At 45.9% G+C, this 20,477-nt stretch overlaps 1 protein-coding gene across 13 annotated transcripts in view; it reads right to left on the reverse strand.

The window, feature by feature from the left end:
* The window catches only part of ENAH (ENAH actin regulator), a 136,406-nt gene that overhangs the window by 25,090 nt on the left and 90,839 nt on the right, over window positions 1–20,477 (reverse strand). For 7 of the 13 annotated variants that reach the window (XM_078440789.2, XM_078440796.2, XM_078440794.2 and 4 more), the window contains exons 4-5: window positions 16,363–16,419; window positions 11,507–11,591 (exon numbers count right to left, since the gene is read on the reverse strand). In XM_078440789.2, the coding sequence (XP_078296915.2) occupies window positions 11,507–11,591; window positions 16,363–16,419 (142 nt within the window). The remainder of the gene's footprint in view (window positions 1–11,506; window positions 11,592–16,362; window positions 16,420–20,477) is intronic. The other 6 variants (XM_078440799.2, XM_078440798.2, XM_078440797.2 and 3 more) reach the window with 1 other exon arrangement.

Here is a 20,477-nt window from a genome sequence, read left to right on the forward strand (position 1 = left end):
GCCCACGTTATTCTAACCAGAGCGCATCTGCATCCGGAAGCTGAGGGGAGGTATCTCAGGGCACGGAAGCTCACGGAGAAATCTGTGACGAAAGACCCAAGTCACTGGGCCCCCTGTACGCTTCCGTGCCACCTCTTTCATTTTACTCCCGTCAAATAATGTGGGTGCACGAAGCTTACTAACAAAACCAACAGACCACTGCTCCAACCTTTCCAGCCCTGGCGCCAACACCAGAGACCATTACTGCCAACTCTTTTTGGACGTTCCTTCTGTTTTCACTTTAGAGACTGCCTACCGATGCCTCCTGTGGGGCCCTCACCACACCCGGGGTCCCTAAGCACAGTCCCAGCAGAATAATGAGATTGGAGTTTATGTCACTGACACCATAATGTAAATACTGTTCACAGCTAGACCATAGAGTATCCTAAAACTACACTGCATTTCTTTTTATTTATTTATTTAAAGTAATCTCTGCACCCACGGTGGGGCTGGAACTCATGACCCTGAGATCAAGAGTCGCATGCTCCACAGACTGAGCCAGCCGGGCGCCCCTCACTGCAGTTCTCATTCAAGTTCTCTGGGTTTTGATTGTTTGTTTGCTTGTTTTTACCTCCAAGTTAATGGCCACTTCTCCAGGCGACACAATGCTTTTATCACTAAAAGTAAGCTGAAGTCACAGGCAGAGGCCAGGTCTGAAGGATTACTGCATAATGGCATTTACAGCCAGGGAATCCTGACTTAAGAAGATTACTCCACAGGTTATGATATTTATTCCAGGGTTCTCAGCCTATCAAAGATCAAGAGTATCTACTGATGTGGGAGAGGAGCACATTGCCAGATGGCTTCCCCACGATCACAGACACACGGCTGGAGGAGGCAGTTCACAAGCTGCAGAAGATTCCGCTGACCGCATAGTCTCTTGATTTGAAGGAAGGACGGAAAGCGTTAAAAGCCCCTGGCTCATTTCTAGCCCGCTCACTGAAAAGATGCGCGTCTAAATATATTTCCCAAAGTAGTGTGTCAACAAGAAACTCTCAGGCTGACAAATCTTTAGTAGTGTGAATAATTCTCACCTAAACGGGATGGTGTACAAACGTGACATTCACACGTTTTGATCTCTAAAGCAGGACGTTTGTATTATCTTTTTGGGGGGCAGTTTCCAAATTTATAATCTCTGCTTTTCCCAGAAACACCACTCCCGACTCTCATACAGGAAATGCAGGGGACGCCTCCTCCTAGAGCTGTGCTGCACGGTTTCTTCACTCTTTGCTAGAACCATCCGAGGGCCTCTCCAAAGTACATGGGCTCTAACCCTGAAGTACGCACAAATTCTGCCAGACTGATTTTTCTCTTAAGTTAGGATATGCATTTTACCATAATTTGAAAGTTTCTGAGAAAATGTACCTTTTTCCAGAAACAATTACAGTGCAAAGGACCAATATCATAGCCACCAAGAGCATTTAAAAAACATCACAAATAGTTCCTCCTACCACCCAAATACCCCTTTCCTCGAAAGAAGTCTCCCCAAATGTCAAGAGATGCCCAAAGCACTGGCCAACAGTGAGAGTAATAGGTTTTTAAAAATATATTCAGACACGTATTTAGTTTATGTTGACCCAAAGACTATTTTTCTTAAAGTGAGCAAAATATAATGAAATTTAAAACCACATTTCGTACAGCCTTACCTATGAAGAAGAGTGTTATTAGGTAGATAGAGAATGATTTAAAGTCTGAGTTGACAACATCTAGTAACACTACGATGCTACCGACACTTGTCAGAAAATAAAACTACATACATCTTCTGATCACATCACGTGGGTCATTCCACTTCTTCATTAGTAAGCAAATACAAAACGGACAAGATGAAAGCAGAGGATGCAGGTCTCAGTTACAGAGCCCCCGACACAGGCCCGTACTCACAGCAGCAGGCGGTCGACTCTGGGTCCACCCGGCCCCGGCCGGCTGACTGGGGGGCTGTACAACCGCATGGTTCCCGGCCTGCTCTGTGCTGGGACTACCAGGCCCTTTTATATCTTTCAGGTAGTGGTGCCCATTCGCTATTTATAGACATTAACTAAATTACATCCTATGTTGAGACTGAACACAGGACTGACTCATGTTTCTTAAATACGGTTTTCATCACAGTCAAAGAAGCCAGATATTACTAACACGAGTAGAAACCAAAGACTGACGTCAACAAACGATACGTACAGGGGTAGAGAACTAACCAGTAACTACCATCACGTTACCAGAGTCAAGGTACTGGACTCACTAAGACAACACCTGGAGTAAACATCTGTTTCATCAACTCGAATTCACGCTCATTAAGACAGAAAGATTAAACCTGTAAAATGCACACACACCTTAACAGTCAAGTCGTGTCACAGAGCGTGTAACAAAACACAGCTTCCGATCTTGCTCTCCAGAAGCAGAGCCTTTCGATCTGGCGCTGATGCCAGGTTCCCACATACGGTGGTTTCCTGAGCTCCCCCAGTTCTCAGCTGTTCAGTCGCACAGTACCCGCTTTCTCCTTCACAGGTGAGCCACCTCCTGCCCCCCTCCGCCACAGAACCTCACCTTCCTCACTCTTCCGATAAAATCACGACACCACTTTGGATCCCAATATTCACGGCCAATCACATCTGCTCTTCCGAGCAATTTCTTCCTTGTTCTGGTGTCAAAAGTCACCGTCTCCTCCCCATCTGGTTCTTTTCTTTACGCTATCCCTACTTCAACCCCAACTCTCCAACCGGAACCGTAAACCCTCTCGACATGACCCGGCGCATCAGGTGATCCGCTCTATTTCGTGTTCCCTCATTCTTGCTTTTCCCAGGAAGCACCTCAGATCCCTGGCCCATCGGACGGGCCCCGAGGTCTGGCTTTCACCTTCAGTGGCGCTGGGAACTCCCTAATCTCATCCCAAGATGGGTGCCTTGTTTCCTGGTGGGGCCATGACCTCATTCCTGAATGGTTTATTCTCTCACTTTATTTTTAAATGTTTATTTTTGAGAGAGAGCATGCGTGAGAAGGGGTGGGGCAGAGAGAGAGGGAGACAGAGGATCTGAAGCGGACTCCGCACTCGAACTCACGAACCATGAAATCGAGACCTGAGCCCAAGTTGGATGCTTAACCAACTGAGCCAGGCAGGCGCCCCAATTCTCTCATTTTAACAGAACACCCCTTCCAGTAGCTTCCTGGGAAGTCGTACAGAGAAGAAGTTTGGAAACAACCTCTCAGGATTTGAAGCCCTCCCCCCCACCCCAAGCTCTACTCTCGCAGTCTACAACTCCAGTGACAGGCCCTGTCGGTGGGTCTGTTTTTCTCACTTACTGGGCCGGACACTGGCGAGTCGTGTCCATCCAGACCTGGGGCCCCGCAAGTGAGAACCCAGGGCCCAAAGCCGGCCACTCCCGCTTGCCCCTGCTGTCCCCAGCAAACTGCAAAGAGGCGAACCACTGCCACAGAAGCCTCGTGGCCACTCTCTGGCTAAAACATTTACCACCTGGCCCTACTTGGAAAAGGTCTGCAGCGCTCTGACCCACACGACCACATCACTGAGGTCCAGGAAACTTTCTCCTGTCATTTATTTGCAGATTCTGTTTCCTCAGGCTTTTCGTTCTTTGCTCCCTTAAAGCTCCCATTATTTGGATATCGGACCTCCTAATCTGATCTTATTTTGTTTTCTTTCTCGTTTACTGTCCCTTATCTTTTATTATAACTATTCCTAGGGTAATTTATTTTTCAAAACTCCTATTTTTTTAATGTCTAAGTACATTTCCTTACTCTCTGAATGATTATTTTTTAAATAACTAGGGTTTCTGCTTTAGGAGTGAAATATATTCTCCTAGTTTTCCAAAGCTGTTACAGTGTATTTTCAGGTTTTCTTCTGCTCCCTGTATTACACCTATTTCCTCCAGCTTCAGTTTGTTCTGTCTGTTGTCATCTGTCTTCAGGCCACAGAACACAGGAGCCCGGCTGGCTGAGGCAAGGACCAAATACTAAGGGTCCGCTACAAAGTATCTTCTTCCCAGTAGATCTAACCCCCCAGCAAAGATAGATTAAGGGATGCAGGCCAAAGGAAAATGGTGTATACCTTTCTCGTTATGGGAAAATACTTAAGTGTTAAAAAGCAAGGTGCCTTTTTATTATACGACAAATTCAAGACAAGACTACTAAAAAGCAATTTCTGGGGCACCTAGGTGGCTCAGTCAGTTGAGCGTCTGACTCTTGATCTGGTCATGATCTCATAGCTCGTGGGATTGAGCTCCACGTCAGGTTCTGTGCTGATTCTCTCTCTCCCTCTCTCTGCTCCCCCCAGCCCCCCAAAGCATGCGAGCACACACTCTCGCTCTCTCTCTCTCTCAAAAATAAATAAATAAGTAAAAAGCAGTTTCTTAGCATGGCATACAAAGCACTTGGCAAGCTGGACTCGACCTACTGGTCTAAGGCGGGAGGGGAGTAGGGCCCCCTGCCCGCCCCTGCCCTTACCCTCTGCTCTTCCTGCCTCGAATGCTCCACCAGGCCCCATTCAAGGCCTGGCTCAAAGCCATCTCCTCAGGGAAGCCTCCTGCCATCTCCCAAGCGGCACAGACAGAAGCCTAAGGAGCATGAAAACAGCGTGTCTTACCTTATTTGACTCTACTCCGAACCATATACACTCACATTTTCTGTCTCTTACACCTAACACCTACACATACGTGAATTCACTACCAGAAACTTCCTGGCTTTTTCTTAGAAACTCTATTCAGGTCTCTACTCTCAAGCAGCCTACGATGTTCGCTGTGAAGGAGACCCTTCTGTAAACCAGACCCTCGACGGTAAAAGGTAAAAGAGCGTGTGAGTAAGTCGTAAGGGTTAAGAAAAGCAAGCCACCGACAGACCCGGAGGAGAGTCTATGGACAACGAGCGGCCGCCGAGCGAGGCACGGAGGAGACGCCGGGGCACAGAGACACCGCCGGGGCCCCGGACCCCGACGCCCGCAGACGTCCGGCCAAAGAACTAAGCCGGACGTGAGGACGGCTCGCGGGAGCGCTGAGGGGAAGCGACACACGGGACCGTCTGGACTCATTCCGGTCCGCAGACGTCAACAAACTCTCCCCTCCCGGAATTCCAGAAAAACCCTGACCGTGCGCACACAACCTCACGACAAAGTGGAACACGGAGGGGTAGGCGGCAGACCAACTCCATCATCAGGTCTACGGAGGCGGGAACAGCAAGGCGGGAAGCCTCGACCTCCCGCCCGCGTCTCTGTAGACAGTGCAGCCGAGCACCTGCCCGGCGCCCTTCCGCGCACGTCCGGCGAAGGTCCCAACCGCGCGCCGTCAGAGCTCCCCCAGCCCGGTGTCTCCCAACAAAACCCCCTCCGCTCGCACAGTCCCCCGCGGCTCCGGTCGGGGACAACTCGCCCTCCCCTCCCCACCCGCTCGGGTTAAAAGCCGTGACCCTTCCCCGCCGGCACCCCGCCCCCAAGGAGCCCAAGACTCCGCCTTCTCGCCACGCCCACCCCTCCCTCGGCGGAAGCCACCCCCGCCGGACGGTCCCGACCGCGCGCCCGCCTGCGTGCGCGCTCCCCTCTAGGCTAGTCTACGCGGCGCAGCCAGACGGACGGCCGGCCGAGACGGCAAGCCGACCCACGTCCATCAAGACCACTCAGCGGTTCCTCCTTCGCTCAGAACGAAAGCTCAATCTCCGCGATCGCCCGCCGCGTCCCGCGTGACAGGACTCTCCGCGGGCTTCAAACCCACCGACCGCTCTCCCTGTGCACTTGTTCTCTCTGCCCCGGCCTCAGGGGCCTCTTCGTCCACGTGCACACGCGTGCACGAGCACCGCGAGGCCTCCGCCCGGGGCGCTCCCTCCGCACGCAGCGCGCTTCACCCAGACACCCACCTGGCCGGCGCCCTCCCTCGCGTCGGTGAGAGCCGCCCCGGCCGGCGTCCCCTCGCCCCTCTGGCCCACACGCTCCCCTCTACTCGGTCTCTTCCGGGGGCACTACTCGCCTAGGATCCTGGTCGACGGTCCGTCTGACTGGGGTAAGGCTGTTTACGTCCCCGCCCCGCCGTAAGCAGGGGAACAGACGGCGCCTGGAACCTCGCCTCGCCGCGCCGCGGAGCGGAGGCGACCACAGCCGGCATCCGTGCCGAACGAGGCTGAAGCAGACGGGAGAAGAGGAGGCAGGAGAGGCCTCCCGCGAGGCCAGGGGACGGGACGGGAGCGGGCAACGCGGCCACGATCGGGCCGATGAATAACCGCACGCCCTGCCCTGTCTGCAGAGCAGCCGCACCGCCACCCTCTCCTCCCCCAGCTCAGCTCAGCAGACGCGGTGGCGTTTACCACAGCCTGCCCTCTGAGCAGACACGCGGCCTCGGGTGAGCCACGGCTTTGGGGGAGCCAGGGCTAGCTCGGTCGGCATCTGTGGGGTCCCGAGGCCGGTCGGCCCTCCACCCTTGTTCCCTGCCGAAGGGACAGCCTGCCAGTCTGTGTGCTCCGCCCGCCTCCACAGACCCCCGTCCCCGGCAGCCCTCGCTCTCAGGGAGGCCGTGTCCGGCAGAGACGTCGCCTCCATGATGCAACGGGAAACCCGAGCCGAGGACGGATGCCATTCGATCGAATCCGTTTACAAAGAAGCGGACCACTCAAGATTACCAGATATTGGAGGAATATTGAGTACACAAGACAAACAACCCAGCTCTACAGGAGGGAGAGGACTCAGAAAGGACGAGAACATGAGAGACTTAAGATACAATCGTGAGTCTGGAACAGGCTGTTAAGAAGGGAATGATTACAAAACAGAAAAAGCTCTCTTGGAGATCAAGACTGGTCTTTCAATAGAGATCCACCACCGTCCCACCCGATTAGGTGGCCGTGAGCCAGGGGTGTGGCCTGTGGGCGCGTACAATGTGGCCTGTCTGGACAGTAATGCGTGGTAAGTGTAAAATACATTCCGAATTTTAAACACTCAGTATGAAAAAGAGAATGTAAAACACCATAACAATTTCTACACTTACTTTATGCTGGAATGATAATATTAAAAATTTTTTTTTTAACGTTTATTTAGTTTTGAGAGAGAGAGAGAGAGAGAGAGAGAGAGCACACAAGTGGGGGAGGGGCAGAGAGAGGGGGAGACAGAATCCCAAGCAGGCTCCATCCAGGCTCTGAGCTGTCAGCACAGAGCCCGACGTGGGGCTCGAACTCACAGACCGCAAGATCATGACCTGAGCTGAAGTCGGATGCTCAACCGACTGAGCCACCCAGGCACCCCTGGAGGTATAAGATTTTAGATAAACTGGGTTAAACACGATATATTATTAAAATTAAGGTCACAGGTTTCTTTTTTACTTTTGCTAATATGGCCACTAAAAATTACATACATGGGCCATACTGTATTTCTACTAAATAGTGCTGGTCTAGGATATGTGGCTAAAAATATTACCAATGATACAGAACAAAAAGAAAAAAGCAGAAAATGAAAAAATAGAAGTATACTGAAGCAACAACCCTGGAGGCCAGCATCTGACATGTAGGAGTTCCCAAAAAAGTCAACAGAGAAAACAGAGAAGACATGTTAAAAAAATAAATTTTTAAAAAAAATTAAGAGATGTGCTTATTAAGTCTTCAAATGGAAAAGGTCTATTAAATATTGAGGTTAAAGAAAGAAATGAGGGAGAAAGAAACCACAAAACTCAAAAACTTTAGCTAGTCACATATTCGTGAGGACTCCAACTACCCTGGTGAATGAGGTTTAAAGGGACCCCAGAGTGGGGTAGGGGGTGGGGGGCTCCCCTGCAAACACACGGACAAGACAGCACACCCAGGGGGCGGAGCGGGACGGCAGGACCACTGAGCCCCCCTCGAAGAGGGAGCAGTGAAGAGACACAGGTTCAATTTGAAAGAGAAACCGACAGCAGGACTACAAATAGTGGCCACTGGTAACGGGCAGGGACATGAAGAATTCGGGTTTCCTAGTAGAGTCAGCCGCCACTAGCCATCACTCGACTAATCAGGAGACAGAAATAGAAACATATAATCTCGCGCTATGGAAGAAGCCATCCAAAATACTAAAAGCAGAAACGGTTAGGAGGGATTGAGTCTGGAGATTAACACGAAGGGAAGGCCACACGCTCCCCCATCTCCGACCCTCCGGCACTACCTGGGATTCTACCATGAACACACGACTTAAAAAAGAATTAATCTGACAGTAAGCAAGTGGGAAAAACTGAAAGGGAGCTAGGTTAAAGGCAGGAAAACCAACTAGAAAACGATGGCAGTGCGTAAGGGAACACACGCCAGAAAAGCTCTCGGTGACGAGAATGTCCGAAGGGACAATCTGTCAGGCTTTCCGAGACAGAAGTCACAGGGTATGCCGGAACAGAGCCTGTGAATGAAGATAATTACAGACTTCCTAAAGCAGAAAGTCCGGGTGAAATACGAAGAGAAGGAAGTGTGCGCGCCCTGAGGTATTAGCGGGATACCCAAACGCATGCGTTCCGCAGCAGCTCACTGAGGACCACTCGTTGGAACCGAAGGGTCTGTGACCCTCCGAAATGTCATGCGGGTGTTGCACAGAAGAGCACGTGTACGCGCATTTAAGAAGGATACAGGGCTGGGTGGAAGAGGGCAGGAGTCCACTGCTGGCACCAAATTCTCAAAAGGACGCGTGGATTCCATTTCACTGGAAATATGGATCTCAGGTGCAGATCACGGCTGTAAACGTGGGAGCCGTCAGCAGAAGACAGTTAAGAGAAAACTACAATATCCCACAGAATCCTCAGTTTTTTGAAGGTATACCACGTGCGGAAAAAACCCAGAGACAGCTAAGCGCACGCCCTTGCGGAAGAAACGGAAGGGAGAGCAGTCCGCGATGAACAGAGACTACAGTACCAAAAGGAAGAAAGCAGAGGCAGGCTGTGCACCAGGAGAAGAAATCTAAACCAGAAACAAGCCAATGATGATGGAAGCAGCATTTCCAGGAGATCGGAGCAGACACCAACAGATTTCACCAGATAAAAATGGAAGCGGGTAGAGGAGAGCAAAGGGAAGGAACAGAGATAAAAATGAACACCAGGAGAAAGAAAGTGGTGTCCAATGGAAGGTTTATCCAAGAGAAAGAAGAGGGGCGCCGGGCTGGCTCAGTTGGGTGGGAAGTGCGACTCTTGATCTCGGGGTTATGAGCTCAAGCCCTACATTGGGTGCGGACATAAACATTGTTGTTTTTTTTTTTTAATTAAAAAAGAAAAAAAAAGAAGAAAGTCTGTGTGTGACTATGGACAGAAAATAATTTAAAAACTTACATCAATTTTTTGGACGATTTCAAGTCTTCAACTAAACAAATAATATAAACAACGTCCAATTTCAAATCCTGACGTATCTTCCCACATACAAGCAGAAAAGCCTCAAGTCCGGCTGAGCGCTGCAGGGCTAACACCCAGATGGGACAGATACACACAGCGTTTTCACAGCAATCAGTAAAAAATTCGCTCAGTACTCATTTCCAGTACAGCCTCGAGCTGCAAGTCGTGGACAGCCCTCCATGTAGCGGACGGCCCTTCAGAGACCCTTAACCAGCCGGCAGCATCCTCCGCGGCTCCGGTCTCTATTCTGTGCTGTCCTCACCTAGCACCTGTCCCCAGGGCCACATGCTTGTCTGCTCCACAACGTGAAAAATTATCTGTTACATTTGGGTTCTCTCCTGGTTCTTCCTGGCTTTCTACAAATGGGTTACTCCTGATAATACTACAATCATTTTTTTATTAATTATTTTTCCGTGTGTATGGGGGGGGGGGGATGGGCAACAGTATCATTACAATTTCTAACTCTTGAAATTATTTTGGAATGTTTAAAACACTCAATACAGAACTTTTAAACCTTCCTTATTTCTACAAAAACTTAAGTTTTATTTCTGTTACAGCATCACTCAAAAGAGACAGATTTTCAACCAAATAGAGAGGGATTCAACCAGAGAGGCTGTGATGAAAACAAAATTCATTTCGGAAGGGCCTTCCCCAAGGGCCACGCATTTACACACAGAACGTGGTGAAAGATCCCCGTCTGTCTGTCTTTCAGAGGAACATGACACACATATCAAGACAACATGAAGAATATGAAGAGTGTTTCAAATGTGGATCCAAATCAAAGGTCACAGGAAGAAACTCTAGCTTGCCATGGAGCAAATGTTTGTCAACTGGAAGAATCCATCTGTAGGACGATTATCAGCTCTCTGTAATAAACAAGTGACCTACTAGTGATTAAAAATAACAGGGGTGCCTGAGTGGCTCAGTTGGGTGGGCGTCTGACTTCGGCTCAGGTCATGATCTCATCATGGTTTGTGGGTTTGAGCCCTGCGTCAGGCTCTGTGCTGACAGACAGCTCGAGCCTGGGACCTGTCTAGGATTTTGTGTCTCCCTCTCTCTCTGCTCCTCCCCTGCTCATGCTCTGTCTCTCAAAAGTAAATAGACATTAAACAAACAAACAAAAAAAGGCAATGTCAACATCTCCAAAAAGTTTTCATTTGTTTAAAGTGGAAGGCCTGGGGCGCCTGGGTGGCTCAGTCGGTTAAGCGTCCGACTTCGGCTCAGGTCATGATCTCGCGGTCCGCGGGTTCGAGCCCCGCGTCGGGCTCTGGGCTGACGGCTCAGAGCCTGGAGCCTGCTTCCGATTCTGTGTTTCCCTCTCTCTGCCCCTCCCCCGTTCATGCTGTGTCTCTCTCTGTCTGAAAAATAAATAAATGTTAAAAAAAAAAAAAATTTAAAGTGGAAGGCCTGGGAGAACCTGGATGGCTCAGTTAGTTAAGCATCCAACTCTTGATTTCGACTCAGGTCATGATCTCAAGGTTTGTGAGATGGAGACCCGAGTCAGGCTCTGCACTGACAGCGTGGAGCCCGCTTGGGATTCATATTCATTCTCTCTCTCTCTCTCTCCCCCCCACCCCTTGATCACACTCTCTCCTACTCTCTCTCTCAAAATAAATAAAAGATAAAATAAAATAAAATGGAACACCTGGTTTAACTAATTCAGTTTTAGTTGCTGAATGTATAGAAAACTCTTTTGTTACAAGTTTGGTAGCTTACAGTTCAGAAACTCTGCTAATTCAGAAAAAAAAAACTATACCTAATTGAGGCTGTGTTACAATTTCAAATCTATTTCTTTATAAAGGGCATTGAAGCAACGAGATGATTACTATTGATCTCACTGAACCAGCGATTTAATCATGAACAGAGTGAGTCTGTATCCATTACTAAGCTCTATGGTAGTATCTCAAGATCAGAGACTTATCCAAACAGCCAACATGACGCCAACTTTCTAGTTAAATTAGTTATGTGAAAGCCAGAATGACCATAGATCAATCTATAAGCACTATAAAAATAAGACTCCGTGAAGTGAAAGTCATTTTGTATGCTGCTAAGTGACTTTTAAATGGCTGACAAGACACAATCTACTTCCTATGTACCAGGATGCTCGTGGGCCTTCCGCAGTAGAAAGAAAAACTGCAAATAACAACTTTTAAATTTACCTTCTTTGAATTTCCAATTCTTCTTGTGATGGGCCATTTTGAACTTGGGCAGGTAGCTGTGAATTTTGTCTAGGCAATGTTGGCCCTAAAAAGGGAGGAAAACATTATAGATGAACATTATCTTTATAGCTAGCTGGACAGAGGAGATAAAATCATGAGAAGAATAACATAAAACCATCACATATTTACAAATGTATCTTCTTTTTTGTTTAGCAAAATAAAATATAAGCTTTACATAACACACAGCAAATGAAAGACTGCGACATAATACTGCCATCATCCCCAGAAGGCTTACTTGAAACAAATGGAAAACACCAACAATAAAGGAAAATAAACATTTACATATGAAGAGCTTGAGGAAAACAAGTGTTCAATGAGCATCTGAATAGGCGCCTGAGCTTGGCATTTTCTAGGACAATGAGACATTCTCTTCAGGGTACTTATTCATGAAGTGGGGAGGGAGAACTTAAATGAAAAAAATCAGAATTCAAAAACTCACCTAAATAGAACACTGGAAATGAAAAACAGGAGAGAGAGAGCATGAGAACCTTATTACTAGGATGAAGTATGCTAATGCATTTATCAAATTTGCCCAATTTAAGCTGCCATTCTTATTTACTGGCTTGGCATTTCCAGCACTGGTGAAAACAAACATTTGCTAAACTTCTAAACAGAATTAGCCTACTTCTCTGAATTTTTAATGTAACAGAGGTAATCTTAACAACTTTTCATTTGGGGTAAAAAACAACCCCCCCCCCCCCAAAAAAAAACCAAAAACCAAAAACCCTGCGTTCAAACCAACACGGCTCTGTCACGAGAAACTAATGACCCTTCATTCCCACGTACCATGTACAATGCAGACCCATTTTTAGCATCTTATAAAGAATGCCATTAAATATGGGACATTTTAATGTCACTGGATATAAAAATTAAATGTATCATGAGAGAAATGAACACTGGACCTAATATGCAACGCCCACGGTTAAAACAGAACAATCTTGAACTCTAACCCAGTAAACAAAAGAATCCAGTAAACAAGTAAATCTAGTGTGTCAGCAAATGCCCCTAACAGATATTGTGAAAGCGTTCTGTAGACCACTACTCCAAGAAAGAGTTGATAGACAAACACTTCTGTGTACTAATGCCAATGCTCGTATCTCTAAGTTAACAGCACAAGAGCACCAACTGTGTGCCATAGAGTGAAGTGACCCTCACAACTAGAAGGACATGGCAATATAATAATACAGTACTGGTAGATCCCAAATGTAGAAAAGCAGATGATTTGATCTAAACTTACCTACTAAATTTTTTCCTCATCTCTTTCCCCATTTCTAGATTAATCATGTAATTTGTCTTTTGGAGGACAAATTACATGACAACTGCAGTGATGTATTTCATTAGATTTCCTAACAGTCTGCTATTTTGATAACCACATAAAGGAAGTATTAAAATATATTAACCCCGTGTCATCAGCAACAACAAAAAATCAAAAAGCTTTTTAAATTAAACACGCACTTAAATCTGCATAAACAAAAAATAAAACTTGTCTAGCAACCAGGCTGGAATTCTTTCCTTCTCTTGGGAATGAACATACTGATGTTAAAAACAGACTATCACATTAAGCCATACACTAATGTCTAATACTTTTATGAGGAGAAGATGTCTCATCTCTTTGGCAGAAGGAGGGAGGAAACGGAAGATCAGGGTGGGGGTAAACCTGAGAAAATAGAAACTATTTGGGGGAAGCATTTTTTTATAATCCAAAGTTACATCTTTCCAAAAATATTAAGTGTTGAGCATGTAGCTTGGGCAACTCACGAGACCGTTATGGTTTAACTCTTTTTTAAAATACTGTTTATTTAAGTGAAAACCTGATGCTGCTCGAATAACTAAACAGCTGGATGCCAGCAGGCCAGAGAGACGAGCCCGGCACCCACTTCCACCTCCACGGGTGCGCCAGACTGCTCACACCCAGAGCAAGCATGTGTTACCTCCACCGTCGTGCCAACAGAGGAAATCCACCAACAGAAATCTATTGATACGAGTTTTCACTCAAATATGTAAATTTAAGAAAAAGCTGTCAAAATTTCAACTCAATCCTGATTTTATTAGACAGATTTGAAAAAAGACAAAAACAAAAGTTCGATAGAACTCGAAAAAGCTTGAATGAGAAAAAAGTATTTTTTAAAAGGAATGTACAGAAACCGTCTTGGTTTTTTTCTAAGTTAAAAACTTAGTGAATTTGTTTTAAAAGCAGGTTTTAAGAATGTGGGAAATATTTTCTGGCTGATATCATTAATTATAAAAATAACGTACTACAGTTTATTCGTGCAGCTAAAACAGGAAAACTTCAAGGAAAATCCTTTTAAAATGAGGGGAATTTTGATCCAAGAAAAACTCTAAAGATGATTTTCTACACGGTTCTTTGTGGTAACGGGCAGCTGGTCTCTCCACAGACCTCTGCACGGTGGCCGCAGAGGAGAAGCCGTCTCCCTGGCGTCTTCGCGTACTTCTATTTACTTTAGTTGTTTTGTTGGCTTTCTTCCCCATCAGTACTGTCAAGTCATGACAATGACACACTGAAATTCACGTGCATTTAAAAATAATGTAAATATACTGAAAGCGATGGACAGGAGAGTTCTGGGTCAATTATGAACTCCGATATACGAGGTCATGCTTCCTGTCAGCCCTCTGGGTTCTACAACTGGTCAATTACAGCAACATGAGACGGCAACTATGACCAATCACGGCTGCCAGCTGCCATTGTATTTTCTGTAATGTAACAATTATCTTACTTTTCACATGGGTCATAGTCCTAAATGGGTACCTGTGTTCTCAGAGAATGCAAAAAAGGCACTTTCCTACGCAGCGGGTGAATCATGAGCTCTGAGCTCGTGTGCTGGCTGACTGTTCTCCTCCAGGGGAAAGTAAGAGGAGAAACCAGGGAGCCCGCTTCGCTCCCCCTGGAGCGTCATAAAGAACAGCGGCGATCTTCGAGGATTAGTTCCTCTGTTTTATTACCACAGCCAAAGACAAGCGCTGATATTAATTTGTCCTGGCTACAATTCACGTAGCAGAGATGTGACTTAGTTTCTGATAAAGAAAATGTGTCCATGTCGCTGCTATGTTCTCTATAAATGATGGAAATCAGAGTGAAGGGTCCTGGAAATGAGGACTTCATACTGAGTTTTGGCTGAAGCACATCCACCTGCCACCACGTTTTAATTTTCACAAATGTAGTTTTCACACTTAGCCACAGACTATTTAAAAACACAGGACTAAAAGACCAATAGGTGTTATGATACACAATACAATCAAGTGTAAACTTAGCAATGTGGTCATTATATTGTTGTACACAGATCGATTAAAGGTAATAATGGGGAAAATCTGCTTTTTAACACATTACTTTTACGACTTAAAAATTCATCTTTATTAAGGGCAAATCAATCTTCTCTCTGCAATTGGGTTAATTGTATCTATTATTCTGCATGTGGAACTCAACACGGTAAGTAGCAAAGTACAGAACACCAAGTAGGTTCTCAGAATGAAGTAAAAAAAAAAAGTCCTCTAATAACAGCAATACGAATAATAACTCATGGCTAGTTCAAAAGGTGGCCTAGAAGAACCCCCAGGAGGAGGCAGAGAATCACACGTGAGATAAACCCCGGGGAAGACGGGGGCTCGCGAGGGGCCACACCCCCCAGGCTCACTGCTGTCTCTGTGTCTCCCCTGAGCAATCCCAGAATGTTAACTTCAGGTGATTAAGAAATACATCCGAGTTTTCATTTTTGGAAATTTCTAACACATGCTTCTTTGCCTCAACCAGCAAGTACATAAATGTGAAAATAATTCTCTTTATAGCTAAAGAAACAATATCAGAAATACTGAAGAATCACATCAAAAACTGAGTCACATGGATAAGTACATACACACAGCTGAACTGTTCATCTAAAATTTGAGCAGTAGGTCACTTTATGATTTTCTCTCTCGTAAGATAATTGGGCCAGTCAGGTATACAGGAGTAAAAAAAGATATATATACAGGAGCCAATAAAAAAGAAGTTCTAAGAATTACAAGTCACTTTTTGAACTTGGGTTTTCAAACCGGAAAGTGTGAGAATCAAATGATACAAACGACTCGGACGAAGGTTTGTGTGTGCGTGTGTGTGCGTCTGGGGGTGTGTGCGCACGCAGCCCTCTGCTCGAGTAAGGGTATGAAGATGCACCTGTCTGACTACCTGTAACCTGGGGCAGCTAAGCGGCACAGCCGGCTGCTGCGTGCGCACGGCACACACGTGCGCACGCGTGTGCACAGGAGCGGAAGAGCACTCGCCAGGCCCAAACCCACTCCTCGGCAACAGGTGCCTAACCTAGTGTGGGAAGAAGGCCGTCCCTCCCAAGCCAGCCCAGTGAAGCAGCAATGGCTTACGTCTGCCTCACGACATGGGTCACCTCAAACTTCGTTCCTGAGCAAAAGCTCCCTTCAGATAAGGCACATTCCTCAAAACACACTACGGTGGGTGTAATGCTGTCCCTGAAATCGTAAATTAAAAGACTGCTTCAAACAAAAGCGTTAAAAACAGAAACAAACAAAAACCCCTCTCGTTCATGTTGGGAGAACTGAAGAGGAATTCGTTTTAAGACTCTCATTCTAACCAAATCCCCACTAAGAAGCCAACTCAAAAGCTGCCCGAATCACCTACGTGAGCCCCAACAGTATCACAACATGAAACAGTAGCTGCTGTGGATCCCAAACACCACAAACCAGACTATGGCCTACGGAAACAAAAGTTATGGAAATGTGCAAGTAGTATGTACCACAGCTTGAAAAAGTAATGTAAACATAATGTTGCTTACCACAGAAAATACATCGCAAATTAGTGCTGTCCTGGGTAGCAGCAACCTTGCTCTGGGCTGCAACAGACACCTTGGTGTTAGAAGCTTCAAAGGACAACGGGGCCATCTGAAGAACTTCACACAAACTAAAAGGTGCTTTGAAAGGTTCAAAATGTTTTTATACACACTTCCTATCTAGATCCTCATTCTGGAAGCTCTGTAATTTAATAAAAACGTATCTTCTTTAATATAAATTTGAAAAAGAATTTTTATGTGTAATCTTATTTGTGGAAAAACCCTGTAATAAGCCACAGACCAAACGATGCCCTTAGAGCTTGTTTTCCGGGTGACACAAGCAGAGAGTGCGATCCATTTACATTTTACGATTATGTTTTAGCAAGTAAATGGAACGGTTTATGAGGTCAAGACCCAAGGCTGAGTTCGTTCCATGGAATTACTGCTCATTTAGAAGACTTGACGGCTGAGAAACATTCTGGAGAAATGCTCACGATGAACTCAGCGTAAGATGGACTCAGTTCCACTAGTTGAAAAAGACAAAAGACGTTGTAAACAGCCTGGAGAAATCAAAGTGTCTTATTAAAGTCACTGATGTAAATCAGAACATCTTCGTTTGCTCTGCACTTTGAAACGCATCAAAAAACTATTGTTTTCAGAAGCCACATTTTGTTCTTTTTTTTTTCCTCAATGTGTATATATACTTGACAAAATATCATATTAAAAACGTGTGGCCATATCAAACAGTCATTTAATATTTAGGTTATCTACATTAAAATTTACCTTAAGTAATAATGAAATAAATTCTCTTTAAGAGAAAAAACTCAACAAGAAGGTGGTAATTTATGAAAAGGGGAAGAAAGGGTTACATAAAATCAAGGTGATGCTCAAAAGTGGGGTAGAAAAAACAAAATTAGTATTTTTCTTAGGATTACATTAGTGACATCGAAAACTTTACATCAATAATTTTCTATAAAATCCCCAAGAAATTCTTTTCAGCATGGGAAATATTTTCCTTTTCCATTGGTATTAACCCAAATCAACGAACAGATTAAAACATACTGGCTTAAGGAAGACTGCATAAAGGCTAACAAGACGGTATTTTAGATTTCCCCTGAACTGTGCTCTTTAGGTAACACGATTAATACTAAAAAAGTCTCCATAGAATCAGAACAAACCAACTTATATTTAAAGATTGTACATCTGAACATGGTAATAAATCTTATATAATCAGGAGAATTTACCATTTTTAGAAATTAGATTTAATATAATCCAATTAAGTTTAAATCTTGCTTTAAAAACAATACATACAGCAGATATTTGCAAACAGAAACAGAATAAGTAAGATTGATAAAAGGCACCTTTGCCAAGTACCTCCAACAACCCACTCGAGGCCTGTGAGAGCCGCAGGCACAACATTACTGTAATGACAGAAGAGACCACAGGCATGCACATAACACGTCTACCAAGTCAAGCACACCACTGCAGAGGAGAGAAACGATTTAGGAAACTGTCAATAATTCTATTTCAAGTTTAAACTTTAAAAGAACCTGTCTTACCGATGTCTGTAAATGACACTTCTAATAAAGCCTTTATTAAATAAACATGCCTGGTCTTCAGCTTTTATTCTTCAGTTCCTTTAATTCATATTTAAAGGGAAAAAGAGTCAGGAAAATATAAAAACTCACAAGGAAAACCTGAGAAATGATGTCGCCTCTGACAGCAAAGAAACTGCCACATTCCAGTACCGATTATTTCGGCAGAGTCATCTGACAAATTGTCAGAATGCAGGTGAACCGTTAGGACTGCGTGAGACAGAACATTTTCAACCAGAAACGTCTGTGCTTGTCACGGTTTACGCTATCACGCCTCACGCTTGCACTTGGGATCCTCAGGCACCTGCTTTCAGGACCCGTGCTCCCCGCCAGCTCCCGGCTACCTCTCCATCCTACTGCAGTTCCCCTTCCCCTTCCCCGGAGACACTGAATTATTCATTCAGTCACATGCATAGGCCTGCAGGCACTTCCTGCTGAACTCTGATGCTCACTGGGGAGGGGGGGGGAGGAGGAGGAGGAGGAGGAGGAGGAGGAGGAGGAGGAGGAGGGAGGAGCGTGGGAAGGAGCACTCACTGTCCGGTGCCGGGAGGCCCGCAGCGGAAGCAGGGTCACGGCTGCCATCAGGCTGCCATCAGTACCCCGGGCACCGCGCCATGTGCCTCCGCAACAGCGCCTCTCCCCGAGTCGGCCTCGCTGTGAACGGGCTCCGAGCTGGGAGAAGAAAGGACGGGCCCTCCACGAAAGCATCAACTGAGGAGTAGGTTAAGGGGAATCAAGCAAGCAAAACTGAGCATCTCTATTTGACTTCCGGAGAAGAAAACTGACGACATGTATCAGCTACTCTGACCACAGAACAGTCTCGTCGTGGCTGTTTGCTCATTTCTAACGTGGTCTGGAAGGCAGCGATCCCTCAGGCTCGGCCTTTCGCCACTCTCTCCCCGTAGGTGTTTGTACGAGTGGCGCAACGGTGAAGGCCGGGTCAGACAGCAGTAGCGAAAATGAGAGGCGGGTCAAATCGACGGGCATGACTACATTTTCCCGCTAGATGTGATCACTACAGCAGACCCGTAGCATCCCATCCCACGGCCACTTGTAAAGGGGCTATTACCCATGTCATCATTTCTTCTGAGGATTAAATGAGATCGTTTGCTTAAAGCCAGTTTTAATTTGATTTACTCTCTGGAAAGCTGATCTGTCGAGTGAGCACACATCACCAGCTTCCAAATGAGCAGTGTTCATGCTTCTGACCATCAATAAGGGCCCCCCGGTATTTCCCTCGTGATTGCAAAGTCCTACTACATACACTGAAAGGGAATGAAGGCAAACGCGTGTGTGTCTGTTCTATGGTGTCCAGAACCGAACGCAGGGAGACACTGCGCTGCCTGCGTCAGAAACAACACGAAACAAAAACACGTACCACGGGAATGCCGACTGCTGCAGCCACTACAGAAACAGTATGGAGGGTCCTCAAAAATTAAAAACAGAATTACCCTAACTTCCGGCAATCCCGCTTCCGGGTACATACCCAAAGTAAAGGAAAACATGGTATCCAGGGAATACCCACACTCCTCAGTTTGCTGCAGCATCACTCACAACGGTCGAGACACGGAAACTACCTGAGATGAAAGAACAAAGAAGATGCAGAGTGTGTGTGTGTGTGTGTGTGTGTGTGTGTGTGTGTGTGTAATACTCCATTCCACAACACGATGTGGAACACTACTCAGCCATAAGAGGAAAATCCTGTCATTGGCAACAACATGGATGGACCCTGCGGGCATTATGCTACGTGAAATGAGCCAGGCGGAGAAAGAGACCACGTGGCATCACTTGTACGGTGACTTAAAACAAACAAACACACTTGGGGCGCTTGGGTGGCTCAGGTGGTTGGGCATCTGACTTCAGCTCAGGTCATGATCTCACAGTTGATGAGTTCGAGCCCCACGTTGGGCTCTGTGCTGACAGCTCGGAGCCTGGAGTCTGCTTTGGATTCTGGGTCTCCCTCTTTCTCTGCCCCTTCCCCGCTCACACTCTGTCTCTGTCTCAAAAATAAACAAATGTTTAAAAAAAAAAAAAAAACAAAAACCACCAGACTCATAGAAACAGTAGAAAAGTGGTTGCCAGGGCCCGTGGGGGTAAATAGAGAGAGGTTAGTAAAAAGGTACAAACTTTCAGCTGCAAGATGAGTAAAGACTGAGGATCTAACGTAAAACATGGTGACTACGGTTTCATAGCACTGTACTGTATAAACGAAATTTGCCAACTCACCAAAATCATTAAAAAAACAAAAAAAAAAAGAGGTAAGATGATGGATGTGTTAACTAACTAGATGGGAGAAATCCTTTCACAATATATACTGTATCAGATCACCATGACGTACACTTTAAATATCTTACAATTTTATTTTTCAGTAATACCTCAATCAAACTGGATGTATACACGTGTGTGTGTGTGTGTGTGTGTGTGTGTGTGTGTGTGTCAGACTGCAGGGCTCCGTGCCACAAGACGTGAGAAAAGAGTAAACTGTGTTCAGAGGGATGGCATTTTTATTTTTTTTTTTTAAATTTT

The sequence above is a fragment of the Panthera onca genome, chromosome F1 (genome assembly GCF_046562875.1).
Source record: "Panthera onca isolate mPanOnc1 chromosome F1, mPanOnc1 haplotype 2, whole genome shotgun sequence".
Taxonomy (NCBI): Eukaryota; Metazoa; Chordata; class Mammalia; order Carnivora; family Felidae; genus Panthera; species Panthera onca.